Below are 17,950 nucleotides of genomic sequence, written 5' to 3' on the forward strand. Positions count from 1 at the left end.
GATAATGGGAACATTGCTGACAGGTGAGCTGTTCGGCTAGCAAGTGTGCTCATTAGCTGTATGTCAAAGACACAACCCTTGTTGTGTGGCTGACTTGATGTAGCTAGTTAAAGTTAGCTCGCTTAGAAATAGTTAACTAGCCAGACTTGGCTAGCTAGTAGCAACGCAGCAAGCGGCGATGCTGGCTTGTTGTAGAAAAATGGTTGATATAAATGTGATTCTAGAAATAGTCGTAAGTGTATCCAGTATCTTAACAATGTCGTGCGAGCACCTGACGCACATGGGACCACAGCTGTTCTGTACCTGCCTGAAAGAACGAATGGACTGAAGGTCACCTTCAGTGCAACTGCACATTAAGAGAACAGAGGGGTTCTAATCGATGTGAATTAATTTCACACGCCGTTTTCTATTAATAGAAAAGTATTTGTTTCACATTGTCCATCAAATGCATGCTATTGTTGTGACCTAGTAATATCGAAGTGACCAGATCACCAATGTCTCCGTTAGTTGGCGTGATACCTCCCCGGCCTCACTCCCGTTCAGAACCAGAGGTTGGCTGTTCCTCGACCGGGAAGCGGAAGCTGGCCCTTTGAGAATAGTAATGGTGCATGCACCGTGAGAGAAGGTTGTACTTGAGACATTCTGAGTCATACAGCCGGTAAGTGTCGTTTAAACAAACCGATAATCATTGTTCGCCACCGATCGCATCATTTAAAGTATTGATGGTCGAGACTTGAGGTCGACCGATTATGATTTTTCAACGCGATACCGATTATTGGAGGACCAAAAAATGCCGATACATGTATTTGTAATAATGACAATTGCAACAATACTGAATGAACACTTATTTTAACTTAATATAATACATCAATAAAATATATTTAACCTCAAATAAATAATGAAACATCTATTTGTAATAATGACAATTACAACAATACTGAATGAACACTTATTTTAACTTAATATAATGCATCAATAAAATCAATTTAGCCTCCAAATAAATAATGAAACATGTTCAATTTGGTTTAAATTTTGCTAAAACAAAGTGTTGGAGAAGAAAGTAAAAGTGCAATATTTGCCATGTAAGAAAGCTAATGTTTAAGTTCCTTGCTCAGAACATGAGAACATATGAAAGCTGGTGGTTCCTTTTAACATGAGTCTTCAATATTCCCAGGTAAGAAGTTTTAGGTTGTAGTTATTATAGGACTATTTTTCTCTATACCATTTGTATTTCATTAATCTTTGACTATTGGATGTTCTTATAGGCACTTTAGTATTGCCAGTATAACAGTATAGCTTCTGTCCCTCTCCTCCCTCCTCCCTGGGCTCAAACCAGGAACACAACAACAACAGCCTCCCTCGAAGGAGCGTTACCCATGCAGAGCAAGGGGAACAACTACTCCAAGTCTCAGAGCGAGTGACGTTTGAAACGCTATTAGCGCGCACCCCGCTAACTAGTTAGCCATTTCACATCGGTTACACAAGCCTAATCTCGGGAGCTGATAGGCTTGAAGTCATAAACAGCGCAATGCTTGACGCACAACGAAGAGCCGCTGGCAAAACGCACGAAAGTGCTGTTTGAATGAATGCTTACGAGCCTGCTGCTGCCTACCACCGCTCAGACTGCTCTATCAAATCATAGACTTAGTTATAACAGAATAACACAGAAATATGAGCCTTCGGTCATTAATATGGTCGAATCTGGAAACTATTATCTCGAAAACAAGACGTTTATTCTTTCAGTGAAATACGGAACCGTTCCGTATTTTATCCAAGAGGTGGCATCCATTAGGCTAAATATTCCTGTCACATTGCACAACCGTCAATGTTATGTCATAATTACATACAATTCTGGCAAATTAGGTGGCCCAAACTGTTGCATATACCCTGACTCTGCTTGCAATGAACGCAAGAGAAGTGACACTTTCACCTGGTTAATATTGCCTGCTAACCTGGATTTCTTTTAGCTAAATATGCAGGTTTAAAAAATATATACTTCTGTGTATTGATTTTAAGAAAGGCATTGATGTTCATGGTTGGAGCAACGATACGCACCGCATCAATTATATGCAACGCAGGACACGCTAGATAAACTAGTAATATCATCAACCATGTGTAGTTAACTAGTGATTATGATTGATTTATTGTTTGTTTTATAAGATAAGTTTAATGCTAGCTAGCAACTTACCTTGGCTTCTACTGCATTCGTGTAACAGGCAGTCTCCTCGTGGAGTGCAATGAGGGGCAGGTGGTTAGAGCGTTGGACTAGTTTTTTTTTTTTATTGAACCTTTATTTAACCAGGCAAGTCAGTTAAGAACAAATTCTTATTTTCAATGATGGTCTAGGAACAGTGGGTTAACTGCCTGTTCATGGGCAGAACGACAGAATTGTACCTTGTCAGCTTGGGGGTTTTCAAACTTGCAACCTTCCGGTTACTAGTCCAACGCTCTAAACACTAGGCTACCCTGCCACCACCAACTGTAAGGTTGCAAGTTCCTAGGCTGTCATTGAAAATAAGAATGTGTTCTAGTTAAATAAAGGTGTTAAAAAATACCTGTTTTCGAAGTTATGAAAACTTAATCGGCCCTAATTAATCACCCATTCAGATGAATTGGTCGACCTTTAGTCGAGACAGTCACAGGACGTAGTACTGGTATAGGTTTGGTGAATTTATGGCCACTGTTGAAATTACACAATCTTAGACAGCTTTCATGACAATGCCACAGCTTTCAGTGTCACATTTGACAGGACCTTGAGTTGCATGCATAGACGCCTGTGTTGGCACAACTATAACTTTCCACACACTATAGTTAGTTCAGTTGTCAAACTTGGATAGGTCTCATCATTGTCACAATTATTGAGCGACCACTGTACTTGCGTCTGTCGAGATTTTCATTGATAGTAGGGATTCATTTTGTCACAGCCAAAAGCCTGACATGTGTAGTAACATAATTTGTGTCAGAATACAACTCTTTACTCCAGGTATTTGTAGGTATGTTATGTTTTAATCAATTTTTTGCATTTGTTAATGCAGATAATTATTTTGAGACATAAACAGCACTTATGTACCAATCAGTATTTGTTGGACGATGAAGCATCTTTTACATTGGCTAGCCTACACCTAGACTAGAGCCTTGTATGTGCAGCACATCTGCTATCATGCTTTCTTCAAGTGAATATAAGTTCATATTGATGGACAAAGTGTTTGTTCATCATAGAGCTTTTGTCTGTTGGCAATGTTTGTCAGCTATTGACAAGACTCATTCACAACTCCATAGGTAAGAAATGATCATTACCAACAAAATCATCATTTACCCCTAAACCACTTTCCTATTCTTATCAACACTTCAAGATACTATCACCTCCTTGATCAGCTTTCTAATGCAACTCACCTCTCATTTAATAGAAGCCTGCTGGACTGGATAAATGCCGTAGGCCTAATTTAGAGCCTGTTGGCTAACTACCAAGACACTGAGCTGTGTATCCTGCAGTACTTACAGTATTGTGACAGACAGCACATGTCAGACTGATGGGGGTTGAGGGGGTATGTTAGTGATTGTAACCAAAGAGGCTTAAATGCTCCTCAAGTGTCAAGAAGTGATCTTTATAGTCTTCATGTCACTGTCCAGACTCTCCACACCCTCCCTTCTAGCCCCATGTCATCTCTTGTAAAGTTCTACTAACCTCAGGCCTTTGTAATCACAACACAGAGAGGTGTACTACAAAGCAGGATCAAATGAGTTAGCCAGCTAACTTTGATAAGCAACCCAAAATGACTGATTTGCTTGTTTCATGAAAAAACTATTTTTTGGACCATGCCCATTTCAAGATCTTTCTCAAAAATATAAAGTTATATCAGAATATTTAGGAAGGTTAGCTGGCTAAATCTTTGATCCTGCTTTGTAGTACACCCCTCAGGTCTGAGGTCATATATAACAACCCATTCTAAAACACATCAACATGCTTCAGACAGAGGAGCCATTTGATTGGTTATGAGAACTCCCTGCAAAGATGTATGCATGACTCTTCAGGAAAGCTTTCCCTCCCTGATCTCTATCAATGTATCAAAATAAGGTTTGCCATCTTGTGGTGTAATAAATCTATCTATGTTGGGCTTTGTAAAAAATAAATACAAATAAAGCCCTTGCTCTGTGTTCCCCCCCCCCAATGTTCTCTGTTCGATTTCTTGTTGCCCTGAGCCCATGGTCTGTAGGTCCGCCATGTCAAGTGGATGGTGAATTAATTAATCTTTAGTCGAAGCAAGAAACGCGGTCAGTCTGCGGTAAACCTTGATCAGAGATATAACAGCTTGCAGCAGACAGGTCAGCTTGGAGACTAGTGGTTTGCTCTCTGGATTAGTTGGCCTAGTGGTCTTTCGCAATTTTGATTGAACAAGAACGTTCGTAGTGATCAAGACATTGACACCTCTGGGAAATTATTAAATGATTGTTGATCTCTTGGAGCCCTCTCCTTTCTATTATTTATTGATCTCTTGTAGCCCACTCCTTTCTATTATTTGTTGATCTCTTGTAGCCCTCTCCTTTCTAGTATTTGTTGATCTCTTGTAGCCCTCTCCTTTCTAGTATTTGTTGATCTCTTGTAGCCCTCTCCTTTCTAGTATTTGTTGATCTCTTGGAGCCCTCTCCTTTCTATTATTTATTGATCTCTTGTAGCCCACTCCTTTCTATTATTTGTTGATCTCTTGTAGCCCTCTCCTTTCTAGTATTTGTTGATCTCTTGTAGCCCTCTCCTTTCTAGTATTTGTTGATCTCTTGTAGCCCTCTCCTTTCTAGTATTTGTTGATCTCTTGTAGCCCTCTCCTTTCTAGTATTTGTTGATCTCTTGTAGCCCTCTCCTTTCTAGTATTTGTTGATCTCTTGTAGCCCACTCCTTTCTAGTATTTGTTGATCTCTTGTAGCCCTCTCCTTTCTATTATTTATTGATCTCTTGTAGCCCACTCCTTTCTAGTATTTGTTGATCTCTTGTAGCCCTCTCCTTTCTAGTATTTATTGATCTCTTGTAGCCCTCTCCTTTCTAGTATTTGTTGATCTCTTGTAGCCCTCTCCTTTCTAGTATTTGTTGATCTCTTGTAGCCCTCTCCTTTCTAGTATTTGTTGATCTCTTGTAGCCCTCTCCTTTCTAGTATTTGTTGATCTCTTGTAGCCCTCTCCTTTCTAGTATTTGTTGATCTCTTGTAGCCCTCTCCTTTCTAGTATTTGTTGATCTCTTGTAGCCCTCTCCTTTCTAGTATTTGTTGATCTCTTGTAGCCCTCTCCTTTCTAGTATTTGTTGATCTCTTGTAGCCCTCTCCTTTCTAGTATTTGTTGATCTCTTGTAGCCCTCTCCTTTCTAGTATTTGTTGATCTCTTGTAGCCCTCTCCTTTCTAGTATTTGTTGATCTCTTGTAGCCCTCTCCTTTCTAGTATTTGTTGATCTCTTGTAGCCCTCTCCTTTCTAGTATTTGTTGATCTCTTGTAGCCCTCTCCTTTCTAGTATTTGTTGATCTCTTGTAGCCCTCTCCTTTCTAGTATTTGTTGATCTCTTGTAGCCCTCTCCTTTCTAGTATTTGTTGATCTCTTGTAGCCCTCTCCTTTCTAGTATTTGTTGATCTCTTGTAGCCCTCTCCTTTCTAGTATTTGTTGATCTCTTGTAGCCCTCTCCTTTCTAGTATTTGCCCGATTCATCTCTTTCGTCTTCCTTTCCATGCTATCAGGGACCTAACTCTGTTTTTGTTTAACTGAATGCTGGTCAGACTGGAGGTCTTCTGCAGAATAATGCCAGTATGACAGAAGTATGGCAGTCTGCAGATTTTGATTTCCCTTCCTTCCATATCTTCATGCCCTAATAGACTGCAGCTCTGAAGGGTTTGGCTCTTTGGCAAAAGGTTGTAGTGATAATGGTAATTTGTTGCTGCCCTCTTCATATGTGAATTGTGACCAACAACATGAATCTCTCCTGTCTACACTACACACAGTGACATGAAGGCTCAACCTCAAGTTTAGTTTGGCTAAAAGTTGAGTTATGCAGAAGGTTGTGTAATATTGGACCACATTCCCTATCACCTCACCCCCTTGTGCTCTGTTCTGCTGCTGTAGGGCCAAGTGGGTCTGTTTTGCAATTATTTGGCTACATGATTGCTTCAGCTTTCATAATGCTGTATAGCACTTCGTACTCTTGGTACTGGCTCTTTTGTACTCTTGCCTTCTCAGTGCAGATTGGATATCATTGGCAGCCAGCATTCATATACACTATTATTTGCAGGCATTTCCACTGCCTTCTCAATTTTACTTGAGAAACTAAAACTGTTTACGTTTTCATTAAATTACAAGTTACAAAAAGTCAAGCTGAGCTAAAAACTGAATCTTGAATAAAGCGGAGGGCCGTGTATGACCGAAAGGATTCCCACTGTGTGTTTGTGACCACTCTAAGAAAATGCAATAGCTGGGCCATTGATGGAAGAATGAATGGAGTGATGAAGAGTGAGTTGGATCAGGCCCGAATTAGGACACCCAAGGGGAGAGACAGAGTAACTGATGTAACCTTATCAAATCTGTCTGCCTCTACAACAAGGCAGGAGGAGTAGTCACTGGAGACACAGGTCACTGAACCTGTTGCTAAAAAAACAGTTGATCCCTTCCTTCACCTCCCTTCTGACCTACAGAATCATTATCCCTTGGCTCCTATTGTATGTTCAAGTCTATTCTCCTTGCTCTTTTTTAGAAGTCTGTCTTCTCTCGTAGCGTTGACCAGTTATTGGCCAAGGCTGTTGTGTTTGGTTTTCAGAGCATGATAAGTTTCTTTCTTTCTCGCTCCCTCATCCCTCCCCTCTCTATTTCTATCCCCCTCTCTATTTCTATCCCCCTCTATTTTTTTTTTCAAAATTTCTCTTGCCTGCTCTCTCTTTTACTGTAGATTTCCCCCTACCGCCATGCCAGCTGTTTACCCTCCCCCCAACCACCCCCTCTACGTGTTATCCCTGACACTGCGTTACCCTTGACGTTGAACAAGGGCGCGCTGGTTGCAGTTGTCTGGGAGAGAACAGCCCTTCCAAAGGCCCCACTAGCTGATATTTATGTATGTAGCCTTTCCTCTTGGCAACGCAACCTACACCATTCAAATGAGTTTGACAATATTATTTTGGCTACTTTTTTTATGATAGAAAAAAATGTTTGACAGCACCTTCTTGTCCTTTGCTGTTGTCTGTGCCCAATAATGTTTGTACCATGTTGTCCTGCTGCCATGTGGTGTTGCTACCATGTTGTGTTGCTCCCTTGCTATGTTGTTGTCTTAGGTCTCTCCTTTATGTAGTGTTGCGTTCTCTCTTGTCGTGATGTTTTTTTTGTCCTATATTTTAACTTTTTTAAATCCCAGCCCCCGTCCCCGCAGGAGGCCTTTTGGTAGGTCGTCGTTGTAAATAAGGATTTGTTATTAACTGACTTGCCTAGTTAAATATAAAAATAAAGCTGTGGTAAATAGGAAACACCACTGCTACAGTTAGAGGCGTTTTCCACAGTTACAAGGCCTTGTGCCAGTGAGGCCGTTGAGATGGAGAGTAGATGGATACATACGCAAGGATGAGGGGAGGAGTTGTGTGGTTGTCTATATTTTCCTTTCACACTTTATAGTCAAGTTCCTTGTTGTGGACCTTGGGAGTCTGGTGCCCTATGTGGAGAAGGCCAAAGGCACCAGGCAAACCACTAGCTTTTGTGTTCTGTACAATAATCTGAGTGGTGGTTGAGAGAAGCAGACCATGGTAACCTGTATACCTCTGCCCCACAAAGCTGGAGATCTTGTTTTCTGTGCTAATTGGATCCTATTGTTCTCCTTGGATCCTATAAGTCGCCAACTTGGCACTGTAGACAATGCCCTTCCGGAGTAATCTAATCTGGCAACATGCACTACTTTGTTTGCTAACTGTAGTCTTATTATCCTTATTAATTTAGATGTGTCACTCTGCCATGGCAACGCCTTCTCTACCCATCTGTCCAATCAGATAACAAGCTATGTTGAACGTCTCTCTCCTTTTGTTCAATCACAGGACACAGTGTAGACACAGTGGTGATGAATGGGGGTGGGGCCCACAATCTTTCGGAGGAGGAGTCCAAGCAGGATGGGGCTGGTGACACAGACGGTGGGGAGGATTCTAACGAACAGGAAGTGATTGTGATTCAGGATACAGGTTTCACTGTGAAGATCCAGGCACCCGGGACGGAGCCTTTTGACCTCCAGGTACAGTACATACTTAGACAGCCCAACTGCCGGTCCCAATTTGCTCACTACCCCTTGACCCGCCTAATCCTTTGACGTCTACAGATCTGTAAGGTGTAAGCAATATAGTGGAAGCTCCACCAGCACACTGTTTATACCTACCCAGAGGCTTCATATCTGCAAACATTGAAGGGTTAGGGACAAGGTGTACAAGTAGGGACCAAATTGTGACCAGCTGTACAACCATACACTGTCAGTCTCTATTGCTATAAGATGTTAAACCCGCCCGCTCCTGCAGGTTTCACCCCAGGAGATGGTGCAGGAGATCCACCAGGTGTTGATGGACCGTGAGGACACCTGCCATCGTACTTGTTTCTCCCTGCAGCTGGACAGCAACGTGCTGGATAACTTTGCTGAGCTGAAATCCATCGAGGGCCTGCAGGAGGGCTCCCTGCTCAAAGTAGTGGAAGGTAGGACTTGGTGTTTTGGGTATGTTCTAAAGTCAACCCCTAGTCCTAGACTTTATTGATCTTAAAGCCTTTGTTTAGGTGTAAGATCTACTCCTAGTTCCCTTCCTAGAGTGTTTCCTCGACTGTAGACCAGGCCTGGGCAACTTCAGTCCTCGGGGGCCTGGTTGGTGTCACACTTTCTCCCCATCCTTAGCCAACATACCTGATTTAAACTAATTGCATTTTTAACTGAAGATCATGATTAGTTGATTATTGGAGTCAGGTGTGTTAGCTGGGGCAAAAGTGTAACACCAATCAGGCCACCCGAGGACTGAAGTTGACCAGGCCTGCTGAAGACTGTCCCTAGATTGCCTCAATAATAATGAAATGGCTATCCTCTCTGTCTCTCTCCAGAGCCCTACACAGTGCGCGAGGCCCGTATCCACGTGCGTCACATCAGAGACCTGCTGAAAGGCCTGGACCCGTCTGATGCCTACAACGGAGTGGACTGCAACTCCCTCTCTTTCCTCAGCGTCTTCACTGACGGGGACCTGGGAGGTGTGTGTGTTTGCGTACCCATTTGCGTGTGTGTTTGGGTGGGTCTGTCTGTGAGAATTGGGGTGAGTGATATTTCAGTCAGTATTCTGAGGTATCCAGCCACCTTTGTACTACATTAATGTGTATGTACAGTGGGGCAAAAAAGTATTTAGTCAACCACCAATTGTGCAAGTTCTCCCACTTAAAAAGATGAGAGGCCTGTAATTTTCATCATAGGTACACATCAACTATGACAGACAAAATGAGAAAAGAAAATCCAGAAAATCACATTGTAGGATTTTTAATGAATTTATTTGCAAATAATGGTGGAAAATAAGTATTTGATCACCTACAAACAAGCAAGATTTCTGGCTCTCACAGACCTTTAACTACTTCTTTAAGAGGCTCCTCTGTCCTCCACTCGTTACCTGTATTAATGGCACCTGTTTGAACTTATTTATCAGTATAAAAGACACCTGTCCACAACCTCAAACAGTCATAATCCAAACTCTACTATGGCCAAGACTAAAGAGCTGTCAAAGGACACCAGAAACAAAATTGTAGACCTGCACCAGGCTGGGAAGACGGAATCTGCAATAGGTAAGCAGCTTGGTTTGAAGAAATCAACTGTGGGAGCAAATATTAGGAAATGGAAGACATACAAGACCACTGATATTCTACCTCGATCTGGGGCTCCACGCAAGATCTCACCCCACAAGAACGGTGAGCAAAAATCTCAGAACCACACGGGGGGACCTAGTGAATGACCTGCAGAGAGCTGGGACCAAAGTAACAAAGCCTACCATCAGTAACACTACGCCGCCAGGGACTCAAATCCTGCAGTGCCAGATGTGTCCCCCTACTTAAGCCAGTACATGTCCAGGCTCATCTGAAGTTTGCTAGAGCATTTGGATGATCCAGAAGAAGATTGGGAGAATGTCATATGGTCAGATGAAACCAAAATATAACTTTTTGGTAAAACCTAAACTCGTTGTGTTTGGAGGACAAAGAATGCTGAGTTGCATCCAAAGAACACCATACCTACTGTGAAGCATGGGGGTGGAAACATCATGCTTTGGGGCTGTTGTCCTGCAAAGGGACCAGGCCGACTGATCCGTGTAAAAAAAAGAAAGAAAAAAAGAAGAATGAATGGGGCCATGTATCGTGAGATTTTGAGTGAAAACCTCCTTCCATCAGCAAGGGCATTAAAGATGAAACGTGGCTGGGTCTTTTCAGCATGACAATGATCCCAAACACACCGCCCGGGCAACGAAGGAGTGGCTTCGTAAGAAGCAGTACAAGGTCTTGGGGTGGCCTGGCCAGTCTCCAGATCTCAACCCCATAGAAAATCTTTGGAGGGAGTTGAAAGTCCGTGTTGCCCAGCAACAGCCCCAAAACATCACTGCTCTAGAGGAGATCTGCATGGAGGAATGGGCCAAAATACCAGCAACAGTGTGTGAAAACCTTGTGAAGATTTACAGAAAACGTTTGACCTCTGTCATTGCCAACAAAGTATTGATAAACTTTTGTTATTGACCAAATACTTATTTTCCACCATAATTTGCAAATAAATTCATTAAAAATCCTACAATGTGATTTTCTGGATTTTTATTACTCATTTTGTCTGTCATAGTTGAAGTGTGCCTATGATGAAAATTACAGGCCTCATCTTTTTAAGTGGGAGAACTTGCACAATTGGTGGCTGACTAAATACTTTTTTCCCCCCACTGTATGTGTCCTCGGCAGCAGGCTATAATCCATCTTTGGTCAAGATGCGTTAGTCTGACCTGTGACCTTATCGTCTCCTCTGTAGACAGTGGTAAGCGGAAGAAGAAGGGCAGTGAGCTGGAGCAGATAGACTGTACCCCTCCAGAACACATCCTGCCTGGCAGTAAAGAACGCCCCCTGCTGCCTCTCCAACCACAGAACAAGGACTGGAAGGTAATAATGGCGGTAATTATGGTGATTTTAGCAAACACTTTTATCCAAAGAGACATACAGTTTGTAGTGACACATTTCATATTTGTGGCCCATGCAGGAATCAAAACCCACACACCTGGTGTTGTCAGCAAGCTAATCATGATCATTCTAATGCCTTTTCATTTACATAGATTCATGTTTATCTAAGTGACATTGTGACATTTTTTTAACTGTCAGACAATCTTCAAGGAGTTTGTCCATTTGTAGTTACTGGTTTGCGCTCCAACCTTTGATCTGCTTGTAGGAGCCATTTTTTAATTTTTTTATAGCTGACAGTGATTTGCCAGACTTACTCAAGCCTGGCACTAGTACACTTTTTCTAGAATAAGTAAACATGGTTGAAAAATAAAGGGTAAGATTAGTTAAGTGACTGAAACCAGCATACATCAGCTGGCTGGGTCATATTATATCCTTACCACCATAAATTGCAGATGAAGTAATCAGTCTATGGCCTTTTTCCAATATCCACAAGTCATAAGTCACATTCCAATGTCCATATCTGATTCCGCCTCTCTCTGTAGCCCATGCAGTGCCTGAAGGTCCTGACTATGAGTGGCTGGAACCCCCCTCCTGGCAACAGGAAGATGCATGGTGATCTCATGTACCTGTATATGGTGACTGTTGAGGAGAGACACATCAGTATCACCGCCTCTACACGTGGCTTCTACCTCAACCAGTGAGTCTGGCTTTCCCTGTCTCATTAGAATTACCGCATACTGTTTTCATGCTACTGAGCCAAGCCAACATTTACATTTACATTTAAGTCATTTAGCAGACGCTCTTATCCAGAGCGACTTACAAATTGGTGAATTCACCTTCTGACATCCAGTGGAACAGCCACTTTACAATAGTGCATCTAAATCATTAAGGGGGGGGGGTGAGAAGGATTACTTATCCTATCCTAGGTATTCCTTGAAGAGGTGGGGTTTCAGGTGTCTCCGGAAGGTGGTGATTGACTCCGCTGTCCTGGCGTCGTGAGGGAGTTTGTTCCACCATTGGGGGCCAGAGCAGCGAACAGTTTTGACTGGGCTGAGCGGGAACTGTACTTCCTCAATGGTAGGGAGGCGAGCAGGCCAGAGGTGGATGAACGCAGTGCCCTTGCTTGGGTGTAGGGCCTGATCAGAGCCTGGAGGTACTGCGGTGCCGTTCCCCTCACAGCTCCGTAGGCAAGCACCATGGTCTTGTAGCGGATGCGAGCTTCAACTGGAAGCCAGTGGAGGGAGCGGAGGAGCGGGGTGACGTGAGAGAACTTGGGAAGGTTGAACACCAGACGGGCTGCGGCGTTCTGGATGAGTTGTAGGGGTTTAATGGCACAGGCAGGGAGCCCAGCCAACAGCGAGTTGCAGTAATCCAGACGGGAGATGACAAGTGCCTGGATTAGGACCTGCGCCGCTTCCTGTGTGAGGCAGGGTCGTACTCTGCGGATGTTGTAGAGCATGAACCTACAGGAACGGGCCACCGCCATGATGTTGGTTGAGAACGACAGGGTGTTGTCCAGGATCACGCCAAGGTTCTTAGCGCTCTGGGAGGAGGACACAATGGAGTTGTCAACCGTGATGGCGAGATCATGGAACGGGCAGTCCTTCCCCGGGAGGAAGAGCAGCTCCGTCTTGCCGAGGTTCAGCTTGAGGTGGTGATCCGTCATCCACACTGATATGTCTGCCAGACATGCAGAGATGCGATTCGCCACCTGGTCATCAGAAGGGGGAAAGGAGAAGATTAATTGTGTGTCGTCTGCATAGCAATGATAGGAGAGACCATGCGAGGTTATGACAGAGCCAAGTGACTTGGTGTATAGCGAGAATAGGAGAGGGCCTAGAACAGAGCCCTGGGGGACACCAGTGGTGAGAGCGCGTGGCGAGGAGACAGATTCTCGCCACGCCACCTGGTAGGAGCGACCTGTCAGGTAGGACGCAATCCAAGCGTGGGCCGCGCCGGAGATGCCCAACTCGGAGAGGGTGGAGAGGAGGATCTGATGGTTCACAGTATCGAAGGCAGCCGATAGGTCTAGAAGGATGAGAGCAGAGGAGAGAGAGTTAGCTTTAGCAGTGCGGAGCGCCTCCGTGATACAGAGAAGAGCAGTCTCAGTTGAATTACTAGTCTTGAAACCTGACTGATTTTGATCAAGAAGGTCATTCTGAGAGAGATAGCGGGAGAGCTGGCCAAGGACGGCACGTTCAAGAGTTTTGGAGAGAAAAGAAAGAAGGGATACTGGTCTGTAGTTGTTGACATCGGAGGGATCGAGTGTAGGTTTTTTCAGAAGGGGTGCAACTCTCGCTCTCTTGAAGACGGAAGGGACGTAGCCAGCGGTCAGGGATGAGTTGATGAGCGAGGTGAGGTAAGGGAGAAGGTCTCCGGAAATGGTCTGGAGAAGAGAGGAGGGGATAGGGTAGTAAAGATGGGCGGCCGGCCGTCACAAGAAGCGAGATTTCATCTGGAGAGAGAGGGGAGAAAGAGGTCAGAGCACAGGGTAGGGCAGTGTGAGCAGAACCAGCGGTGTCATTTGACTTAGTAAACGAGGATCGGATGTCGTCGACCTTCTTTTCAAAATGGTTGACGAAGTCATCTGCAGAGAGGGAGGAGGGGGGGAGGGGGAGGAGGATTCAGGAGGGAGGAGAAGGTGGCAAAGAGCTTCCTAGGGTTAGAGGCAGATGCTTGGAATTTAGAGTGGTAGAAAGTGGCTTTAGCAGCAGAGACAGAGGAGGAAAATGTAGAGAGGAGGGAGTGAAAGGATGCCAGGTCCGCAGGGAGGCGAGTTTTCCTCCATTTCCGCTCGGCTGCCCGGAGCTCTGTTCTGTGAGCTCGCAATGAGTCATCGAGCCACGGAGCGGGAGGGGAGGACCGAGCCGGCCTGGAGGATAGGGGACATAGAGAGTCAAAGGATGCAGAAAGGGAAGAGAGGAGGGTTGAGGAGGCAGAATCAGGAGATAGGTTGGAGAAGGTATGAGCAGAGGGAAGAGATGATAGGATGGAAGAGGAGAGAGTAGCGGGGGAGAGAGAGCGAAGGTTGGGACGGCGCGATACCATCCAAGTAGGGGCAGTGTGGGAAGTGTTGGATGAGAGGGAGAGGGAAAAGGATACAAGGTGGTGGTCGGAGACTTGGAGGGGAGTTGCAATGAGGTTAGTGGAAGAACAGCATCTAGTAAAGATGAGGTCGAGCGTATTGCCTGCCTTGTGAGTAGGGGGGGAGGGTGAGGTCAAAAGAGGAGAGGAGTGGAAAGAAGGAGGCAGAGAGGAATGAGTCAAAGGTAGACGTGGGGAGGTTAAAGTCGCCCAGGACTGTGAGAGGTGAGCCGTCCTCAGGAAAGGAGCTTATCAAGGCATCAAGCTCGTTGATGAACTCTCCGAGGGAACCTGGAGGGCGATAAATGATAAGGATGTTAAGCTTGAAAGGGCTGGTAACTGTGACAGCATGGAATTCAAAGGAGGCGATAGACAGATGGGTAAGGGGAGAGAGAGAGAATGACCACTTGGGAGAGATGAGGATCCCGGTGCCACCACCCCGCTGACCAGAAGCTCTCGGGGTGTGCGAGAACACGTGGGCGGACGAAGAGAGAGCAGTAGGAGTAGCAGTGTTATCTGTGGTGATCCATGTTTCCGTCAGTGCCAAGAAGTCGAGGGACTGGAGGGAGGCATAGGCTGAGATGAACTCTGCCTTGTTGGCTGCAGATCGGCAGTTCCAGAGGCTACCGGAGACCTGGAACTCCACGTGGGTCGTGCGCGCTGGGACCACCAGATTAGGGTGGCCGCGGCCACGCGGTGTGGAGCGTTTGTATGGTCTGTGCAGAGAGGAGAGAACAGGGATAGATAGACACATAGTTGACAGGCTACAGAAGAGGCTACGCTAATGCAAAGGAGATTGGAATGACAAGTGGACTACACGTCTCGAATGTTCAGAAAGTTAAGCTTACGTAGCAAGAATCTTATTGACTAAAATGATTGAAATGATACAGTACTGCTGGAGTAGGCTAGCTGGTAGTGGCTGCGATGTTGACACTACACTAATCAAGTCGTTCCGTCGAGTGTAATAGTTTCTACAGTGCTGCTATTCGGGGGCTAGCTGGCTAGCTAGCAGGTTGATTGCGTTACGTTACCTTAAAAGAACGACAATAGCTGGCTAGCTAACCTAGAAAATCGCTCTAGGCTACACAATTGTCTTAGATACAAAGACGGCTGTATGTATTGTGTTGGGATGATTACGCATCCACCAGTTGCTGGAACTGTACTGGAAAGCCAAGCTGTATGTATTGTGTTGGGATGATTACGCATCCACCAGTTGCTGGAACTGTACTGGAAAGTGTGAAAGGAAACTATCAGAGCCAGCATGGTTAGGTTTGGCTAGATGGTGTGAAAAAGTTAACTGTCCAAGGGCGAAAGTTGACCATAATGAGCGATGACCATGGTGTTGTGTTCCAGGTCGACCACCTACACCTTCAACCCCAAGCCAGCCAACCCCAGCTTCCTCAGCCACTCGTTGGTTGAGCTGCTGAGCCAGATAAGCCCTGCCTTCAAGAAGAACTTCAGTGCCCTGCAGAAGAAAAGGTAAGTAGTCTACACTATCCACAATGCACTGTGCTTTTTATTAGTTCTGTGTAATGGGGGGAAAACATAATTACTAATAATTGTATGCTTATCAGTATATCAGAATTTTACACTACCGTTCAAAGGTTTGGGGTCACTTAGAAATGTCCTTGTTTTTGAAAGAAAAGCAAAGAAATGTAATAACATAAAATTGATCAGAAATACAGTGTAGACATTGTTAATGTTGTAAATTACTATTGTAGCTAGGAATGGCAGATTTTTAATGGAATATCTACATTATCAGCAACCATCTCCTGTGTACCAATGGCACATTGTGTTAGCTAATCCAAATTTATAATTTTAAAAGGCTAATTGATCATTAGAAAACCCTTTTGCGATTATGTTAACACAGCTGAAAACTGTAGTGCTAATTAAAGAAGCAATAAAACTCATCTTTAGACTAGTTGAGTATCTGGGGCATCAGCATTTTGGGGTTCGATTACAGGCTCAAAAGGGCCAGAAACAAATAACTTTCTTTTGAAACTTGTCAGTCTATTCTTGTTCTGAGAAATGAAGGCTATTCCATGTGAGAAATTGCCAAGAAACTGAAGATCTTGTACTACTCCCTTCACAGAACAGGGCAAACTGGCTCTAACCAGAATAGAAAGAGGAGTGGGAGGCCCCGGTGCACTGCAAGAGGAGAGTACATTAGTGTCTAGTTTGAGAAACAGACGCCTCACAAATCCTCAACTGGCAGCTTCATAAATAGTACCCACAAAACACCAGTCTCAACAGTGAAGAGTGAATAGGTGACTCCAGGATGCTGACCTTCAAGGCAGAGTTCCCAAAACAAATCCATCTGACTGGCCAACAAAAAGAAAATATTAAGATGGGCAAAATAACAGACACTGGACAGAGGAAGATTGGGGAAAAAAGTGTTATGGACAGACAAATCTAAGTTTGAGGTGCTCAGATCACAAAGTAGAACATTTGTGAGACGCAGAAAAAATGAAAAGATGCTGGAGAAGTGCTTGACGCCATCTGTCATGGTGGAGGCAATGTTATGGCCTGGGGGGGCTTTGGTGGTAGAAAGTAGAAGATATTTACAGGGTAAAAGCGATCTTGAAGAAGGAAGGGTATCACTCCATTTTGCAACACCATGCCATACCCTGTGGCTGGTGCTTTATTGGAGCCAATTTCCTCCTACAACACGACAATGACCCAAAGCACAGCTCCAAACTACGCAATAACTATTTAGGGAAGAGCAATCAGCTGGTATTCTGTCTATAATTGAGTGGTCACCAGATATCAACTCTAATGAGCTGTTGTGGGAGCAGCTTGACCGTATGGTACGTAAGAAGTGCCCATCAAGCCAACCCAACTTGTGGGAGGTGCTTCAGGAAGCATGGGGTGAAATCTCTTCAGATTACCTCAACAAATTAACAACTAGAAGGACAAAGGTGTGCAAGGCTGTAATTGCTGCAAACTGTAGAACAGTTATTTCAATTAAAAATCATTATTTATAACCTTGTCAACGTCTTGACTATATTTCCTATTAATTTTGCAACTCATTTCATGTATGTTTTCATGGAAAACAAAGACATTTCTGTTTGACCCCAAACTTTTGAACGGTAATGTGTATATATATATTTTCTCAGAGCTAACAATATTAGACAGCCATGGTTGTTTTTCTTGATAATTCTGGTAATTACTTCTGAGGAATACTCCCACTGGCTAATTTGGTTTCTGATTGGCTGCAGGGTTCAGCGGCATCCGTTTGAGAGGATAGCCACACCCTTCCAGGTGTACAGTTGGACCGCCCCCCAGGTGGACCACACCATGGACTGTGTCAGAGCTGAGGACGCTTACACCTCCCGTCTGGGCTACGAGGAACACATACCTGGACAGGTACACACACTTCCCGTCTAGGTTACGAGGAACACATACCTGGACAGGTACACACACTTCCCGTCTGGGCTATGAGGAACACATACCGGACAGGTACACACACCTTGCGCCTAGGCTACGAGGAACAAATACCTGGACAGGTACACACACTTCTCGTCTGGGCTACAAGGAACACATACCTTGACAGGTACACAGACTTCCCGTCTGGGCTATGAGGAACACATACCGGACAGGTACACACACCTTGCGCCTAGGCTACGAGGAACACATACCTGGACAGGTACACACACTTCTCGTCTTGGCTACAAGGAACACATACCTGGACAGGTACACACACCTATAATAC

General features: G+C 44.5%; 1 protein-coding gene across 2 annotated transcripts in view; it reads left to right on the forward strand.

The window, feature by feature from the left end:
* Positions 1-17,950, forward strand: part of LOC135546399 (clustered mitochondria protein homolog) — a 29,855-nt gene that overhangs the window by 813 nt on the left and 11,092 nt on the right. Inside the window, exons 1-8 of one of the 2 annotated variants that reach the window (XM_064974784.1) lie at positions 578-658; positions 8,040-8,230; positions 8,508-8,679; positions 9,073-9,216; positions 11,009-11,136; positions 11,697-11,851; positions 15,592-15,717; positions 17,457-17,604. In XM_064974784.1, the coding sequence (XP_064830856.1) occupies positions 8,063-8,230; positions 8,508-8,679; positions 9,073-9,216; positions 11,009-11,136; positions 11,697-11,851; positions 15,592-15,717; positions 17,457-17,604 (1,041 nt within the window). In that variant the 5' untranslated portion in view covers positions 578-658; positions 8,040-8,062. Of the gene's footprint in view, positions 1-577; positions 659-8,039; positions 8,231-8,507; positions 8,680-9,072; positions 9,217-11,008; positions 11,137-11,696; positions 11,852-15,591; positions 15,718-17,456; positions 17,605-17,950 lie in introns of those variants that run through there. The other variant, XM_064974783.1, reaches the window with a different exon arrangement.

This window comes from Oncorhynchus masou, chromosome 9 (genome assembly GCF_036934945.1).
Source record: "Oncorhynchus masou masou isolate Uvic2021 chromosome 9, UVic_Omas_1.1, whole genome shotgun sequence".
Taxonomy (NCBI): Eukaryota; Metazoa; Chordata; class Actinopteri; order Salmoniformes; family Salmonidae; genus Oncorhynchus; species Oncorhynchus masou.